The sequence below is a fragment of the Genypterus blacodes genome, unplaced genomic scaffold (assembly GCF_046128005.1).
Source record: "Genypterus blacodes isolate CSIRO-AG114 ecotype Tasmania unplaced genomic scaffold, CSIRO-AGI_Gbla_v1 ptg000056l_1, whole genome shotgun sequence".
Classification (NCBI taxonomy): Eukaryota; Metazoa; Chordata; class Actinopteri; order Ophidiiformes; family Ophidiidae; genus Genypterus; species Genypterus blacodes.
In genome coordinates this window covers 198210-214841 of record NW_027466868.1, presented here as the reverse complement: position 1 = coordinate 214841, position 16632 = coordinate 198210, and the positions used below count along the sequence as shown (strand labels likewise).

The 16632-nt window shown below is 44.0% G+C and overlaps 5 protein-coding genes across 7 annotated transcripts; 2 read left to right on the top strand and 3 right to left on the bottom strand.

Annotated features, from left to right (window-relative positions):
• Window positions 1-587: 587 nt before the first annotated feature.
• Window positions 588-10691, bottom strand: LOC143002337 (GTPase IMAP family member 9-like). Of its 2 annotated transcripts, none has more exons than XM_076152377.1 (2): window positions 10626-10691; window positions 588-1772 (listed from the first exon to the last, which is right to left on the bottom strand). In XM_076152377.1, exons 1-2 carry the CDS (start codon window positions 10642-10644, stop codon window positions 751-753), a joined length of 1041 nt encoding a protein of 346 aa, XP_076008492.1. In that variant the 5' UTR covers window positions 10645-10691; the 3' UTR covers window positions 588-750. The 2 variants fall into 2 exon arrangements, with proteins under 2 accessions (XP_076008492.1, XP_076008491.1); XM_076152376.1 differs by lacking the exon at window positions 10626-10691 and adding an exon at window positions 2050-2188.
• LOC143002338 (GTPase IMAP family member 9-like) lies at window positions 3146-4574 on the top strand. The gene is made up of 2 exons (XM_076152378.1): window positions 3146-3283; window positions 3478-4574. The coding sequence occupies exons 1-2, from the start codon at window positions 3262-3264 to the stop codon at window positions 4452-4454; spliced, it is 999 nt and encodes a 332-aa protein (XP_076008493.1). The 5' UTR covers window positions 3146-3261; the 3' UTR covers window positions 4455-4574.
• LOC143002339 (GTPase IMAP family member 9-like) lies at window positions 8029-13894 on the bottom strand. Of its 2 annotated transcripts, none has more exons than XM_076152381.1 (2): window positions 13825-13894; window positions 8029-10067 (listed from the first exon to the last, which is right to left on the bottom strand). In XM_076152381.1, exons 1-2 carry the CDS (start codon window positions 13841-13843, stop codon window positions 9124-9126), a joined length of 963 nt encoding a protein of 320 aa, XP_076008496.1. In that variant the 5' UTR covers window positions 13844-13894; the 3' UTR covers window positions 8029-9123. The 2 variants fall into 2 exon arrangements, with proteins under 2 accessions (XP_076008496.1, XP_076008495.1); XM_076152380.1 differs by lacking the exon at window positions 13825-13894 and adding an exon at window positions 10626-10727.
• Window positions 12240-13961, bottom strand: LOC143002336 (GTPase IMAP family member 9-like). Its single transcript, XM_076152375.1, has 2 exons — window positions 13825-13961; window positions 12240-13537 (listed from the first exon to the last, which is right to left on the bottom strand). Exons 1-2 carry the CDS (start codon window positions 13841-13843, stop codon window positions 12513-12515), a joined length of 1044 nt encoding a protein of 347 aa, XP_076008490.1. The 5' UTR covers window positions 13844-13961; the 3' UTR covers window positions 12240-12512.
• A 904-nt stretch (window positions 13962-14865) lies between these two features.
• LOC143002335 (GTPase IMAP family member 9-like) lies at window positions 14866-16215 on the top strand. The gene is made up of 2 exons (XM_076152374.1): window positions 14866-14976; window positions 15119-16215. Exons 1-2 carry the CDS (start codon window positions 14895-14897, stop codon window positions 16093-16095), a joined length of 1059 nt encoding a protein of 352 aa, XP_076008489.1. The 5' UTR covers window positions 14866-14894; the 3' UTR covers window positions 16096-16215.
• The last annotated feature ends 417 nt before the right edge of the window (window positions 16216-16632 follow it).

Below are 16632 nucleotides of genomic sequence, written 5' to 3'. Positions count from 1 at the left end.
TAAGCTGCAAAAAGACGCTGACACATACCTCCCCCCTATCGGATCATAACGGAACTGCACAGTTTGCTGCAGTATTATGAGTCAATGCATTTTTATTGATTCTCTCTCTCTCTCTCCTTCCTCTTTCTGTGTGTGTGTGTGTGTAAAAACGCTCAAACATCAAATTTCTGGATGTGTTTTATATTCCATCTGTGATGCTTGATTGTAGAATCAAACATTCTACAGAGTAAGAGTAACAAGATAATTACATCATTAACACATGAGCAAACAAAGAATAACAATAAAACAGAGCCTGCATTATAAATGTCCAGTCAAAGTCCAAATGTAAATTGCATGAGACCAGATTTGTTGTTATTCCCATTTAATTAATTAATTAATATGATAATTTGAATTGTTAATTAAGGTTTATGGTGAATCTTTGAGGCGTAGGTCAATTATCTGCTATCTTTGTCCCCTTGCAAACAAGGAGTGATTCCCCCGAGGACTTTAATTTCTTAAAGTTATTCATATTTTTTTTTCTTCAAATTTTATTGATAGCAATATTTTAAAGTTATTTTACCAACACTTGAAGCCAGAACAAGCTGAGGTTTTGCTGAAGCACTGCACACACAGGTTGTTTATTAAGAAACACACAGACACATAATATTGTTCTCACATGAACAAAGCAGATAATAAAGTCACTCAATGAGGCTTCAACCAAAGGAAGCAGTGACACATTCTTTAGTACAGTATGGGTGGATTCAACATGTTTTACTTTTTGAACACTTTAACAAGGCATTCACCAACTACTCTCACTAAGTCAACAATGAAAGACAGGAAGGAGCTCTTCTCAGCCTCTGCTCTCGCCTGCCTTTCATATCTTTCCTGCAGCCTCTCCTCTGCTTCTCTCAGGGCTCTGTCATGCTCCGCCTTCATCTGTTCCTCTCTCTGCTGCATCTCCCTCTTCCTCTCCTCCTCCCTCTCTGCGTTCTCCCTCTGTCTCTCTTTGCTCCACTCCTCCTTCTCCTTCTCTCTCACTTCCCTCTCTCTCTCCCTCTCAGCCTGTAGCTGCTTCTCATATTCCACCTGTAGCTTCCTCTGCACTTCCTCTCTCTCTCTGCGTATTTGCTCTTTTTTCTCTCTCAGGATTTGTTGCTTCTTCTCTTCTATGTCTCTCTCGGCTTTTTGGAACATCTTGCTGGTGTAGTGGCTTCCTCCGCTCCTCTGCACTATACTGTCAATCTTGTTGATCAGCTGGGTGACCTGAGTGTGATCTTTGACCTTGTTGTTGAAGACGTGGTACTGGCCGTTACATCTGTCCACCACATCCTTCAGCTCTGGGTTGTCTTGAAGGAACTCCTCAATGGTGGTTTCTCCTTCAATAAGGTCTCCATGAGTAAAGAGCACCATGCTGTATTTGTCTGCAGCTTCACCAAAGATTTTTTGGATCATCTGCACCGTCTGCTTTTCTTCATCTGTGAATCGTCCCAGTTTGATGACCACCAGGAAAATATGTGGTCCAGGAGAGGAATAGGTGATACAGCGGCTTATATATTTAGCAGTTTCATCGTGACTGAACCTGGTGTCAAACAGGCCCGGGGTGTCAACAATAGCGACCTCCTTTCTGTCCACCACACCTGAGCGCTTTGAACACTCCACAGTTACAGACTTGGCGCTAAACTTCGATTCAAAGCTGCCTGGACCCAGAATGGTGTTTCCAGCGGAGCTCTTGCCAATCCCGGTCTTCCCCACCATCACAATCCTCAGCACCTTGTTGTTTTGTATGATGGAACCTGAATGGAACAATAAAAACGTCACAATCTGTCAAAACTATCAGAGACCAGAAACATAAGCAAGAAAGAAGCTGACAGAGAGACAGACAGAGGGAGAGAGATGCCGCCCCAAGCTCTCTAATGCCAGAGCTGCCTATTACTCCTCATTCATAGAGGAGAACACAAACAGCCCACGGTTTCTTTCCAGAGTTTAGCCCGTCTGACTGAGAGCCATAACTCTATTATCCCCACAAACACAACACTTATTGAATCTGGAGCTCTGTTTGTAAAGACTCACCGCAGCTTGAGACGTCCATGTTTGGAGCGGAGAGGAGACTCAGTTGGAGTCTGAGGGAGGCGATCTGAGCAATGTGGTAAATCCTGTTGGTGTGCTTATATTCACAGTCACAGAAGCCACGCCCACCACTGTTAATGAATTGCTCGTGTCAGGCTATATGATATCAGGAGTTAAGTTCACATTCACGCCTGCTTTAAGGGCACTCCCATTTACAAGAAATGGCTCAGTTCTTGTATGCTGCAAAAAAACGCTGAACACACACCTGCCCCCTATCGGATCATGACGGAACTGTACAGTTTGCTGCAGTATTATGAGTGTGAAACAGACGAGCCACACGTCGTAAACAAAGACACACACCTGACACAGACATATACCTGACACAGACACACACCTGACACAGACATATACCTAAAACAGACACGCACCTGACACAGACACACTTTGACAAAGACACACACCTGACAAAGACACACACCTGACACAGACACACCTGACAAAGACACATACCTGACACAGACACACACCTGACACAGGCACTCACCTGACACAGACACACAGATCACCTAACATTGTTTGGCTTTAACGCATTTCATTGATTTCCCTCTCCCTCTTTCATTTCTCTCCCTGTGTGTGTGTGTGTGTGTGTGTGTGTGTGTGTGTGTGTGTGTGTGTGTGTGTGTGTGTGTGGTGTGTGTGTGTGGTTAAGGCTCAAACATCAGATTTCTGGATGTGTTTTGTATTCCCCACCTGTGATTCTTCATTATAGAATCAAACATTCTACAGAGTGAGAGTAACAACAGTAGACGTGATTATTATTAGACGATTACATCATTAACACATGAGCAAACAAAGAATAACAATAAAACAGAACCTGGATTATAAATGTCCAGTAAAAGTCCAAATGTAAATTGCATGAGACCAGATTTGTTGTCTGTGCTGGTTTAGGTTAAACTCCCCCACAGGTTGGAGTCACAGATTTGTGTTCAGCGTTTTCTGCAGCTCACAAGAACTGAAGCCATTTCTTGTAAAAGGGAAGAAAGGACACTTGAAACGAAACCTCAGATAAGAACAAAGCTCGACCAATCACCTGACAGCACAAAGTCTTCAGTCACAGTGTGGTGGGTGTGGAATCTGTGAGGCTGGTATAAATATGTGCACATATCTCCTCTGCCGCTCAGATCGCCTCACTCGGACTCTAGCTGCACTCCAATCATGGCCCACAGGAAGGACAGCAGTAAGTCTTTACAAACAAGGGGGGGGGGGGGGGCAGCATGACACAGCAGCATCTCTCCCTCCCTCCGTCTCTCTCTGTCTCTCTCTCTCTCGCTCCGTCTCTCTCTGTCCGGTTCTTTCTGTGCTTATGTTTCTGATCTCTGGTGTAGATGAACTGGTTTGACAAGATTGTGATTTTTTTATTGTTCCATTCAGGTTCCATCATACGGAACAATGAGGTGCTGAGGATTGTGATGGTGGGGAAGACTGGAATTGGCAAGAGCGCCGCTGGAAACACCATTCTGGGTCCAGGCAGCTTTGCGTCGAAGTTTAGCTCCAAATCTGTAACTGTGGACTGTTCAAAGCGCTCAGGTGTGGTGAATGGGAGGGAGGTGGCCATTATCGACACCCCGGGCCTGTTTGACACCAGGTTCACCCATGAGAGAACCGCTAAAGATGTAGGCCAGTGCGTCGGCTATTCCTCTCCTGGACCACATATCTTCCTGGTGGTCATCAAACTGGGCCGATTCACAGAAGAAGAAAAGCAGACGGTGCAGATGATCCAAAAAATCTTTGGTGACGCTGCAGACAAATACAGCATGGTGCTCTTTACTCATGGAGATGTTATTGAAGGAGAAACCACCATTGAGGAGTTTGTTGAAGACAGCCCAGAGCTGCAGGATGTGGTGGGCAGATGTAACGGCCAATACCACGTCTTCAACAACAAGGCCAAAGATCACACTCAGGTCACCCAGCTGCTGAGCAAGATCGACAGCATAGTGCAGAACAACGGAGGAAGCCACTACACCAGCACGATGTTCCAAAAAGCCGAGAGAGGCATAGAAGAGGAGAAACAACGAATCCTGAGAGAAAAACAAGAGCAAATACGGAAAGAAAGGGAGGAAGTGGAGAGGAAGCTACAGGTGGAATATGATAAGCAGCTACAGGCTGAGAGAGAGAAAGAGAGGAAGATACGAGAGAAAGAAAAGGAGGAGTGGGACAAAGAGAAACAGAAGGAGAACGCTGAGAGGGCGGTGCAAAGGCAAAAGGAGCTGCAGGAGAGAGAAGCAGAGATGAAGGCGGACCTTGACAGAGCCAAGACAGAAGCAGAGGAGAGGTTGAGGAGACAACATGAAGAGGATGCGAGAAGACAGGCTGAAAAGAAGAATAAGGGGTTTTGCAGTATTCTTTGAAGTTGCTGAAACAATTGTTAATGAATTGTTTTTTGAAACCAACACATACACTGTTTAGTCTGAATATGTCCTGATGTATCTACCTGAACACAAATAAACAGGTCCAATCATTGATCATCACTTCTTCTTATTTCTTTCTTTCTTGCTTCAATTCCTTCATTTGTCAGTCAAAGTCTTCTGAAGTACAGAAATAAATCATCCCAAAATAATTATTCCAACATCACAATGAGGCGATCTTGCCTTTGAAGTTGTGTCAAGGTTACAGAACAATTACAATATCTTAAGAGTATTGTGTTTTTATGACATACACTCCGGAGTCGGCACTGGCGCCTGTGTGTGTGTGTGTGTGTGTGTGTGTGTGTGTGTGTGTGTGTGTGTGTGTGTGTGCGTGTGTGTGTGTGTGTGTGTGTGTGTGTGTGTGTGTGTGTGTGTTTGAACATGCTGTGGGTGTAAGAGGGACTGTCCCATATAGGAGAGTTGTTCATATGAGAGAGTTCTAGTACCAATATTTGTACAATGTGTATTCTGTTTATATTGTAGTACATTTTTGCACTTCTGGTTGGATGCTAACTGCATTTCACTGGCTTGTACCTGTACTTTGCTCAGTGACAATAAAGTTGAATCTAATCTAATTTTGCATAGCAGCTGAATAGCGTAGGCCTAAGTACTGTATTCTAAGATCGGCCATAGTGGTGGTACTTGGAGAGCCAAATATTTTCTGAGGTGGTACCTGATGTAAAAAGTTTGAGAACTACTGCTTTAAAGGTTCTGGTATCTGCCTCTACCACTGACAATGTAGCTAAGACACAAACTATCACCTCTCGCTTTGAAGTCCTACGCGCTTGTTTCCCATTGAATTGTGGAAGTTTAACTCCTGGAATGCTGTGACTGAATAGTTTGTGCTGTCAGGCGATAAGATGTTCACATTCACGTTGACTTTAAGGCAGGGGTGTCCAAACTTTTTTCAAAGAGGGCCTTATTTTGATATTTGCAAATGCCCAAGGGCCAATCGTCCCTCCAGACATTTTTGAATCATAAAAAGGTTCATACAAATGCTCTGTTCTGAAACTATTTTATTTTCAATGACACAACAATTGTCATTTCTCCAAATGGCAATCTAACCAAATGTATCACTCAGGCTTGTCCAGGTGTCAACAAAATAATTCTGCCTTTCTTTCACATCTGATGAGTCAGATAACATAAAGAACAAGAAGTTTGGGAAACCTAAAACTTGCATGAATCTGATAAATAACTTATTTTAAACATAACTTATTATGGCTAATGGAATGTTCAGTTCAAAGACATATGAACCTTGCTCTGGTCCTTCACATCATTCAGGAAGTAAGATTTTGTGTCACATTTACAGGTAAATATAGGGAAATCTTTTTCAAACATTCAGTTCCAAGTGCATACATTTATGCCTGTGGTATGGACATTAAAGTGTTCGTAGTGACAGATGTGGCCATTTGTAAATGCTTACAGCATAAATACAAAACACTCAGAAACTGGGATCCATGAATTTCAGATGACCAAGAACCAGGTAACTTACTGACACTAATGTGAAGGGCGATACTGAGATCTAGACTGCAGGACACAGGCCAGGTGTGGTTTGACAGCAGGGGTTGAGATGTGTTTTTTTAGACAAATACAGCATGGTGCTCTTTACTCATGGAGACCTTGGTGGGCCAATGTAACGGTCAGTACCACGTCTTTGACAGCAAGGCCGAAGATCACACTGAGGTCACCCAGCTGATCAGCAAGATCGACAGTATAGTGCAGAGGAACGGAGGAAGCCACTACACCAGCAAGATGTTCGAAAAAGCCGAGAGAGCCATAGAAGAGAAGAAGCAACGAATCCTGAGAGAAAAAGGAGAGCAAATACGCAAAGAGAGAGAGGAAGTGCAGAGGGAGCTACAGGAGGAATACGAGAAGCAGCTACAGACTGAGAGGGAGAGAGAGAGGGAGGAGACAGAGACGGAGAAGGAGGAGTGGAACAGAGAGAGACAGAAGGACAACGCAGAGATGAAGGAGATGAAAAGGGAGATACAGCTCCAGGGTGAGAGGGAGAGGGAGAGGGAGAGGAAGAGGGAAAGAGGGACAGAGTGAAAGAGAGGGAGAGGGAAAGGGAGAGAGAGAGAGAGAGAGAAGCAGGACCAGGAGTTCTTCGAGAAGCAGCTCCAGGCTGAGAGGCAGAGAATGAAGGACAAGGAGGAGTGGAACAAAGAGAGGGAGAGGGAGAGGGAGAAAGCGAAAGAGAAAGCAGAGAGGGAGGAGGAGAGAAGGAGGGGGAAAGCAGAGAGGGAGAAGGAGAGGAAGCTCCACAATGCGTTGGAGGAGGAGTGGGAGAGGGAGAGACAGAGAGAGAGGGAGAGGGAGAATAAGAGGAGGATGAACTTTCAGATGCAGCTCCGGGCTGAGTGGCAGAGGATGAAGGAAAAGGAGGAGTGGGACAGAGAGAGGCAGAGGGAGACAGCAGAGAGGGAGAGGGAGAGGAAGAGGGAGATGAAAGAGAGAGAAGCAGAGCTTCGGAGTATGAGTGAGCCCTGAGACAGGCTGAGGAGAGAACGCTGGAACACGAGAGGCAGGCCAGAAGAGATGCTGAAATGAACAACTCATTCCATGCTGCACAAGATCCTTGCTCTATTATGTAATGTAATGCTGTATGCTGTAGTTGTATAGATTGTAATCACTCATACCTCACAGTCAGATGCACATTTGCACTTTGTAACCTTGTCCTCCTTATGTACTTATAGTGGCATGTACTGTTCCCCCCATTGTATGTACTTTGTACCCCTCAAGGGTCACTGATCTCTTTAACTGTGGTGATGTTTCAATACTACTCCTTACTTTAATACCATGCTCAGGCAACATTGTTTTGAGTTGGTTAATCTGTATGAAATGAATATTAAGTGTATTGTTTCTTTTGTAATGACAGCGTGTGCACACTGAGTTTATCCTGTGTTGGCTTAGACGCATCAAGAGGACATGTTTGTTTTTATTTAGCATTTCTGTACATTGTTATTTCATGTATCCCTCATAGTGTGTTAAGGAAGAGGCTGTGAAGTGAACCGATGATGTCACATGTTATATCCTCACAGTAAAAAAGAGAAATCACAGCTGTGGTGTCGTTTGAATTAAAGCCATACTCTCAACAGAAAGGTTGAAGATTATAAAAACAAACACTCACCTCTGAAGGGAAATCATCAGAAAAATCAAGGTGAAGCATTGAGGGTCAGATGTTTATCGTAAGAATCAATCAGTGACACATTCTTTAGTACAGTATGGGTGGATTCAACATGTTTTACTTTTTGAACACTTTAACAAGGCATTCACCAACTACTCTTACTAAGTCAACAATGAAAGACAGGAAGGAGCTCTTCTCAGCCTCTGCTCTCACCTGCCTTTCATATCTTTCCTGCAGCCTCTCCTCTGCCTCTCTCAGGGCTCTGTGATGGCTATTTGTCGACTGCTACCGTTCCCGCAGCAGCAGTTTACCCAGTCAGCCCTCAGATCGTACCGACAACCCCAAACTGTGGTGGAGATTTGCAGCAAGACAATTGAGAAGACTCAGGAATAAAAAATGAAGAATCAGTTTATTCCTTCACACTGCAGTGGGTCACTTCTGGTTGTTAGACAGAAAAGACCAAGATACATTACATGACATGATTTCTTATACGGGCGGGCAAAAGTAAACAAGTGGGGATTGGACCGTTCCAGGGCGTCAGAGGCGCCTCTGGGTGTCCACTCCCAGTCACAGCACAGAGATACACAGGCGCCTCTCCGGACCCAGGGCCGGAGAGTGCGACTTCAGGCATAATGAAAGCCTAAAAAATCTCCAGGTTTATGTGGAAAAGGTGAAGGCCCAAGGCACACATCATTTTGTACATCACACTGCAGGATTTGATTTGATTAATTAAACACATTGATTGGTTACTGAATGTTTGATCGTTGATGATTATGTATGATTCATTTAACTCTTGTAATGTCCTCCAGTTTTACATACACCTATTGTCAACTGGGGTCAAATCGACCCCAAATAGTTTGACTGTTATCTAAAGCATATAGTGTAAATTTTCAATTATTTTTGTGTCACACCTTTAGTCTGACTCCAGTCCAACACATGACCACACATTTTTCCATTCATTTTGGAATTTAGGGCCAAAAGACCTTGTTTACATGAAATGTACCCTATTTTTTAGTTTAAAAAAAAAAAATATTTTTTTCACTATTTGACATGAACTATTTAGTGAGGGTGCTGTTTTTGAATTTTTTGAATTTCTTGAATGGCAGCAAATATTAACACCTATTGTCCTCTGAGGTCTAATTGACTCCAAAATGGTTTTACTGTTATATAAAGCATGAAGTAAAAATTAATTTTGTGTAACCATTGCTTGACCACACACACCAAACATCCAAGATCAAAGATGTGTTGGAAAGCAGTATGGTGTGACTTTTTGCCCCATTACACCACTTTGTGCTTCGGGGCCAATTTGACCCCAGGACCAAAGGAGTTTTAAAATTCAATAAAACACCCAAAACTCAATCAAATGACTTCAAATGTCTTCTAATCATGAAGAGCATTGTATCAAACAACCCCTACTAATTTCAGATCATTTGATGAAAGAAAACACATTTTATCAACTTTTTTAGTGTTGTATTGTCCTTGGCATCAATTTGACCCAAATTTGTTTAGCCCAAAGATAGTAAAAAGGTCAAACACATTTGATTGGTTATTGATACGTTCACACAGATACTCATTTGCCACTCCTCTCAGGGCTATGTGATGCTCTGCCTTCAGCTGTTCTTCTCTCTGCTGCATCTCCCTCTTCCTCTCCTCCTTCTCCTTCTCTCTCACTTCCCTCTCTCTCTCCCTCTCAGCCTGTAGCTTCTTCTCATATTCCACCTGTAGCTTCCTCTCCACTTTCTCTCTCTCTCTGCGTATTTGCTCTTGTTTTTCTCTCAGGATTTGTTGTTTCACCTCTTCTATGTGTCTCTTGGCCTCTTGGAACATCGTGCTGGTGTAGTGGCTTCCTCCGTTCCTCTGCACTATACTGTCGATCTTGTTGATCAGCTGGGTGACCTGAGTGCGATCTTTGGCCTTGTTGTTGAAGACGTGGTACTGGCCGTTACATCTGTCCACCACATCCTGCAGCTCTGGGTTGTCTTGAAGGAAATCCTCAATGGTGGTGTCTTCTCTTGCAATAAGGTCTCCATGAGTAAAGAGCACCATGCTGTATTTGTCTGCAGCGTCACCAAAGATTTTTTGGATCATCTGCACCGTCTGCTTTTCTTCATCTGTGAATCGGCCCAGTTTGATGACCACCAGGAAAATATGTGGTCCAGGAGACGAATAGGTGATACAGCGGCTTATATATTTAGCAGTTTCATCGTGACTGAACCTGGTGTCAAACAGGCCCGGGGTGTCAACAATAGCGACCTCCTTTCCGTCCACCACAGCTGAGCGCTTTGAACACTCCACAGTTACAGACTTGGCGCTAAACTTCGATTCAAAGCTGCCTGGACCCAGAATGGTGTTTCCAGCGGAACTCTTGCCAATCCCGGTCTTCCCCACCATCACAATCCTCAGCACCTCATTGTTCCGTATGATGGAACCTGAATGGAACAATAACAACATCACAATCTGTCAAAACTGTCAGATATCAGAAACATAAGCAAGAAAGAAGCTGACAGAGAGACAGACAGAGGGAGTATCACTCCCTCCAGTTAATACACGGCACCATAGTTCTTTATCACTGATGGATTTATTTATCTTAATTGCGCTCCAACATCGCCGTCATCAAATCCACCGTCGAACTGTTCAAATATGTACAATACATACAAAATTAACACACATTCATATCACACGCAACTGTAAAGACAAAATGAAAATGCGCGACAAACATAAACATGTAAATAAACATACCTCGCTGGCTGCACACAACCGAGAGAGAATGAGTTCACTTGTTAATATTTATGGCAGTTAAAGGGAGAGAGATGCCGCCCCAAGCTCTCTAATGCCAGAGCTGCCTATTACTCCTCATTCATAGAGGAGAACACAAACAGCCCACGGTTTCTTTCCAGAGTTTAGCCCGTCTGACTGAGAGCCATAACTCTATCATCCCCACAAATACAACACTTATTTAATCTGGAGCTCTGTTTGTAAAGACTCACCGCAGCTTGAGACGTCCATGTTTAGAGCGGAGAGGAGACGCAGCTGGAGTCAGAGGGAGGCGATCTGAGCGGCGGGGGAAATCCTGTTGGTGTGCCTTTATTTATACCATCATCACAGAAGCCACACCCACCACACTGTGACTGAATAGCTTGTGCTGTCAGGCTTTAAGATTTTCACATTCACGTTGACTTGAAGGGAACTTCCAAGGGAATTCCCATTTACAAGAAATGGCTCAGGTCTTGTAAGCTGCAAAAAAAACGCTGACACACACCTGACCTCTATCGGATCATGGCGGAACTGCACAGTTGTAGCTGCTGTATAATGAGTGTGAGACAGACGAGCCACACGTCGTAAACAAAGACACACACCTGATACAGACACACACCTGATACAGACACACACCTGACACAGACACACACCTGACATAAACACACACCTGACACAGACACACACCTGACAAAGACACACACCTGACAAAGACACACACCCGACAAAGACACACACCTGACACAGACACACACCTGACACAGACACACACCTGACAAAGACACATACCTGATACAGACACACACGTGACACAGACACACACCTGACAAAGACACGTACCTGACACAGACACATACCTGTGCAGTTTCATCGTGACTGCAGCTCACAAGAACTGAAGCCATTTCTTGTAAAAGGGAAGAAAGGCAACTTGAAAGCGACAATCACCTGACAGCACAAAGACTAACTTAGATTGACAAAGCAAGAAAATGTCTTAATTACTGAACTATGATAATTTATCAGAAACAATATTGCTATATGCACCACAGTGCAGTGGGTGTGGAATCTGTGAGGCTGGTATAAATATGTGCACATATCTTATCTGCCACTCAGATCACCTCACTGTGACTCTGGTGTAGATGAACTGGTTGTCACATGTTATATCTTCACAGGAAAAAAGAGAAATCACAGCTGTGGTGTCGTTTGAATTAAAGCCATACTCTCAACAGAAAGGTTGAAGGTTATAAAAACAATCACTCACCTCTGAAGGGAAATCATCAGAAAAATCAAGACGAAGCATTGAGGGTCAGATGTTTATCGTAAGGATCAATCAGTCAAACAGATGGCAAAAAATGGTGCAATGAGCCTGAGGTTGTGGGTTTGAATCCCAGGATTGCCTGTCTGTTTGAGTAGGAGACACTTGTGTTGGGGCATACACTGTTTTGAAGCTTGTAAATATGTGAGGCCTACAACACATTTTTGAAGCCCCTCATGGCTGACTCTGATAAGGCATGGAATCTTTTGTTCACAATACAAGAACACTTCCTCAGAGTTTTTGTGGACCAACCCCCTCTTCACACCTTGATGTGAAGATGTCATAGACTCTGCTGCTGCACCATTGGTCAAAAGGTTAACCCTTGGTTAACCCCAAGAAGTGTCTGAAATTGTTTGCCTTGAATCTTGCATGATCTAGTCTCTGTCTACACTAAGTATCAACCTTCCACATTGATTTTGGGCGCAAAACTAGTCTTTAAGTTATTCCCATTTAATTAATTCATTAATTTGATAATTGTTATTAAGGTTTATGGTGAATCTTTGAGGCTTAGGTCAAACAAGGAGTGATTCCCCCGAGGACTTTAATTTCTTAAAGTTATTCATATTTTTATTTTTTTTTCAAATTTTATTGATAGCAATATTTGAAAGTTATTGTACCAACACTTGAAGCCAGAACAAGCTGAGGTTTTGCTGAAGCACTGCACACACAGGTTGTTTATTGAGAAACACACCGACACATAATATTGTTCTCACATGAACAAAGCAGATAATAAAGTCACTGAATGAGGCTTCAACCGAAGGAAGCAGTGACACATTCTTTAGCACAGTATGGGTGGACTCAACATGTTTTACTTTTTGAACACTTTAACAAGGCATTCACCAACTACTCTCACTAAGTCAACAATGAAAGACAGGAAGGAGCTCTTCTCAGCCTCTGCTCTCGCCTGCCTTTCATATCTTTCCTGCAGCCTCTCCTCTGCTTCTCTCAGGGCTCTGTCATGCTCCGCCTTCATCTGTTCCTCTCTCTGCTGCATCTCCCTCTTCCTCTCCTCCTCCCTCTCTGCATTCTCCCTCTGTCTCTCTTTGCTCCACTCCTCCTTCTCCTTCTCTCTCACTTCCCTCTCTCTCTCCCTCTCAGCCTGTAGCTGCTTCTCGTATTCCTCCTGTAGCTTCCTCTGCACTTCCTCTCTCTCTCTGCGTATTTGCTCTTTTTTCTCTCTCAGGATTTGTTGCTTCTTCTCTTCTATGGCTCTCTCGGCTTTTTGGAACATCTTGCTGGTGTAGTGGCTTCCTCCGTTCCTCTGCACTATACTGTGGATCTTGCTGATCAGCTGGGTGACCTGAGTGTGATCTTTGGCCTTGTTGTTGAAGACGTGGTACTGGCCGTTACATCTGTCCACCACATCCTGCAGCTCTGGGTTGTCTTGAAGGAACACCTCAATGGTGGTGTCTTCTCTTGCAATAAGGTCTCCATGAGTAAAGAGCACCATGCTGTATTTGTCTGCAGCTTCACCAAAGATTTGTTGGATCATCTGCACCGTCTGCTTTTCTTCTTCTGTGAATCGGCCCAGTTTGATGACCACCAGGAAAATATGTGGTCCAGGAGAGGAATAGGTGATACAGCGGCTTATATATTTAGCAGTTTCATCGTGACTGAACCTGGTGTCAAACAGGCCCGGGGTGTCAACAATAGCGACCTCCTTTCCGTCCACCACACCTGAGCGCTTTGAACACTCTACAGTTACAGACTTGGCGCTAAACTTCGATTCAAAGCTGCCTGGACCCAGAATGGTGTTTCCAGCGGAGCTCTTGCCAATCCCGGTCTTCCCCACCATCACAATCCTCAGCACCTTGTTGTTCCGTATGATGGAACCTGAATGGAACAATAAAAACATCACAATCCGTCAAAACTGTCAGATATCAGAAACACAAGCAAGAAAGAAGCTGACAGAGAGACAGACAGAGGGAGAGAGATGCCGCCCCAAGCTCTGTAATGCCAGAGCTGCCTATTACTCCTCATTCATAGAGGAGAACACAAACAGCCCACGGTTTCTTTCCAGCACTTTAGCCAATCTGACAGAGAGCCATAACTCTATAGACCCATGTCCCCCCACAAACACAACACTTATTGAATCTGGAGCTCTGTTTATAAAGGCTCACCGCAGCTTGAGACGTCCATGTTTGGAGCGGAGAGGAGACGCAGCTGGAGTCAGAGGGAGGCGATCTGAGCAGTGAAGGAGATACTGCACTTTTATTTATACCATCATCACAGAAGCCACATCCACCAAACTGCACACATAGTTTGTGCTGTCTCTATAATAACATGTTGTTCACATTCATATTGACTTTTAGGGAACTCACATTTAAAAGAAAAATGGCTCAGTTCCTGTAAGCTGCGTTGGAGAGGGAAGTGGCTTTTTTGCAGCTTTCAAGAACTGAGCCATTTCTTGTAAGCTGCAAAAAAAACGCTGACATACACCTGCTCCCTATCGGATCATAACGGAACTGCACGGAACCTGACACAGACACACACCTGGCACAGACACACACTTGACACAGACACACACCTGACACAGACACATACCTGACATAGACACACACATTGCACAGACACACAGACACACATATCACCTAACATTGTTTGGCTTTATAAACGCATTTCATTGATTTTCTCTCTGTGTGTGTGTGTGTGTGTGTGTGTGTGTGTGTGTGTGTGCGTGTGTGTGTGTGTTAATAAGCATTTGAAGTGAAATATATTATTATTATGATTTCACTGTTAAACTACTGTGTGTTTGTGCGTGCGTGCGTGCGTGCGTGCGTGCGTGCGTGGTAAACGATCAAACCCCAGATCTCTGGATGTGTTTTGTATTCCCCACCTGTGATTCTTCATTATAGAATCAAACATTCTACAGAGTGAGAGTAACAAAATAGACGTGATTATTATTAGATAAGTACATCATTAACACGTGAGCAAACAAAGAATAACAATAAAACAGAACCTGGATTATAAATGTCCAGTCAAAGTCCAGATTTATTGTATGTGCTGGTTTATGTTAAACTCCCCCACAGGTTGGAGTCACAGATGTGTTCAGTGTTTTCTGCAGCTTACAAGAACTGAAGCCATTTCTTGTAAAAGGGAAGAGAGGAAGAAACTGAACAAAGCTTGCCCAATCACACAAGGTCTTCAGTCACAGTGTGGTGGGTGTGGAATCTGTGCGGCTGGTATTAATATGTGCACATATCTCCTCTGCCGCTCAGATCGCCTCACTCTGACTCCAGCTGCTCCAATCATGGCCCACAGGAAGGACAGCAGTAAGTCTTTACTAACGGGAGGCAGCCTCTCTCTCCCCCCGTCTCTCTCTCTCTGTCCGGTTCTTTCTGTGCTTATGTTTCTGATCTCTGGTGTAGATGAACTGGTTTGACAAGATTGTGATGTTTTTATTGTTCCATTCAGGTTCCATCATACAAAACAATGAGGTGCTGAGGATTGTGATGGTGGGCAAGACTGGAATTGGCAAGAGCGCCGCTGGAAACACCATTCTGGGTCCACGCAGCTTTGCGTCGAAGTTCAGCTCCAAGTCTGTAACTGTGAACTGTTCAAAGCGCTCAGGTGTGGTGAATGGGAGGGAGGTGGCCATTATCGACACCCCGGGCCTGTTTGACACCAGGTTCACCCACGCGAAAACCGCTGAAGATGTAGGCCAGTGCGTCGGCTATTCCTCTCCTGGACCACATATCTTCCTGGTGGTCATCAAACTGGGCCGATTCACAGATGAAGAAAAGCAGACGGTGCAGATGATCCAAAAAATCTTTGGTGACGCTGCAGACAAATACAGCATGGTGCTCTTTACTCATGGAGATGTTATTGAAGGAGAAACCACCATTGAGGAGTTTGTTGAAGACAGCCCAGAGCTGCAGGATGTGGTGGGCAGATGTAACGGCCAGTACCACGTCTTCAACAACAAGGCCAAAGATCACACTCAGGTCACCCAGCTGCTGAGCAAGATCGACAGCATAGTGCAGAACAACGGAGGAAGCCACTACACCAGCACGATGTTCCAAAAAGCCGAGAGAGACATAGAAGAGGAGAAACAACGAATCCTGAGAGAAAAACAAGAGCAAATACGGAAAGAAAGGGAGGAAGTGGAGAGGAAGCTACAGGTGGAATATGATAAGCAGCTACAGGCTGAGAGAGAGAAAGAGAGGAAGATACGAGAGAAAGAGAAGGAGGAGTGGGACAAAGAGAAACAGAAGGAGAACGCTGAGAGGGCGGTGCAAAGGCAAAAGGAGCTGCAGGAGAGAGAAGCACAGATGAAGGCGGACCTTGACAGAGCCAAGACAGAAGCAGAGGAGAGGTTGAGGAGACAACATGAAGAGGATGCGAGAAGACAGGCTGAAAAGAAGAATAAGGGGTTTTGCAGTATTCTTTGAAGTTGCTGAAACAATTGTTAATGAATTGTTTTTTGAAACCAACACATACACTGTTTAGTCTGAATATGTCCTGATGTATCTACCTGAACACAAATAAACAGGTCCAATCATTGATCATCACTTCTTCTTATTTCTTTCTTGCTTCAATTCCTTCATTTGTCAGTCAAAGTCTTCTGAAGTACAGAAATAAATCATCATAAGTCATCCCAAAATAATTATTCCAACATCACAATGAGGCGATTTTGACTTTGAAGTTGTGTCAAGTTTACAGAACAATTACATTTTCTGAACAGTATTGTTTTTTTATGATGATTGTGTGTGTGTGTGTGTGTGTGCGTGTGCGTGTATGTGTGCGTGCGTGTGTTTATTCTTTGACTAAATAAAAATTAAATAAAAAATGAGACTTTGACCATCACTGGTCACGCTGTTACAGAGAAGCTGTGGCCTCCTTGCTGAATGTTGCCTGAGGGAAAAGGCCTCTCAGTGTGAACACTTGAAAGGTTCTGGTATCTGCCTCTACCTCTTTGCTTTGGTGTT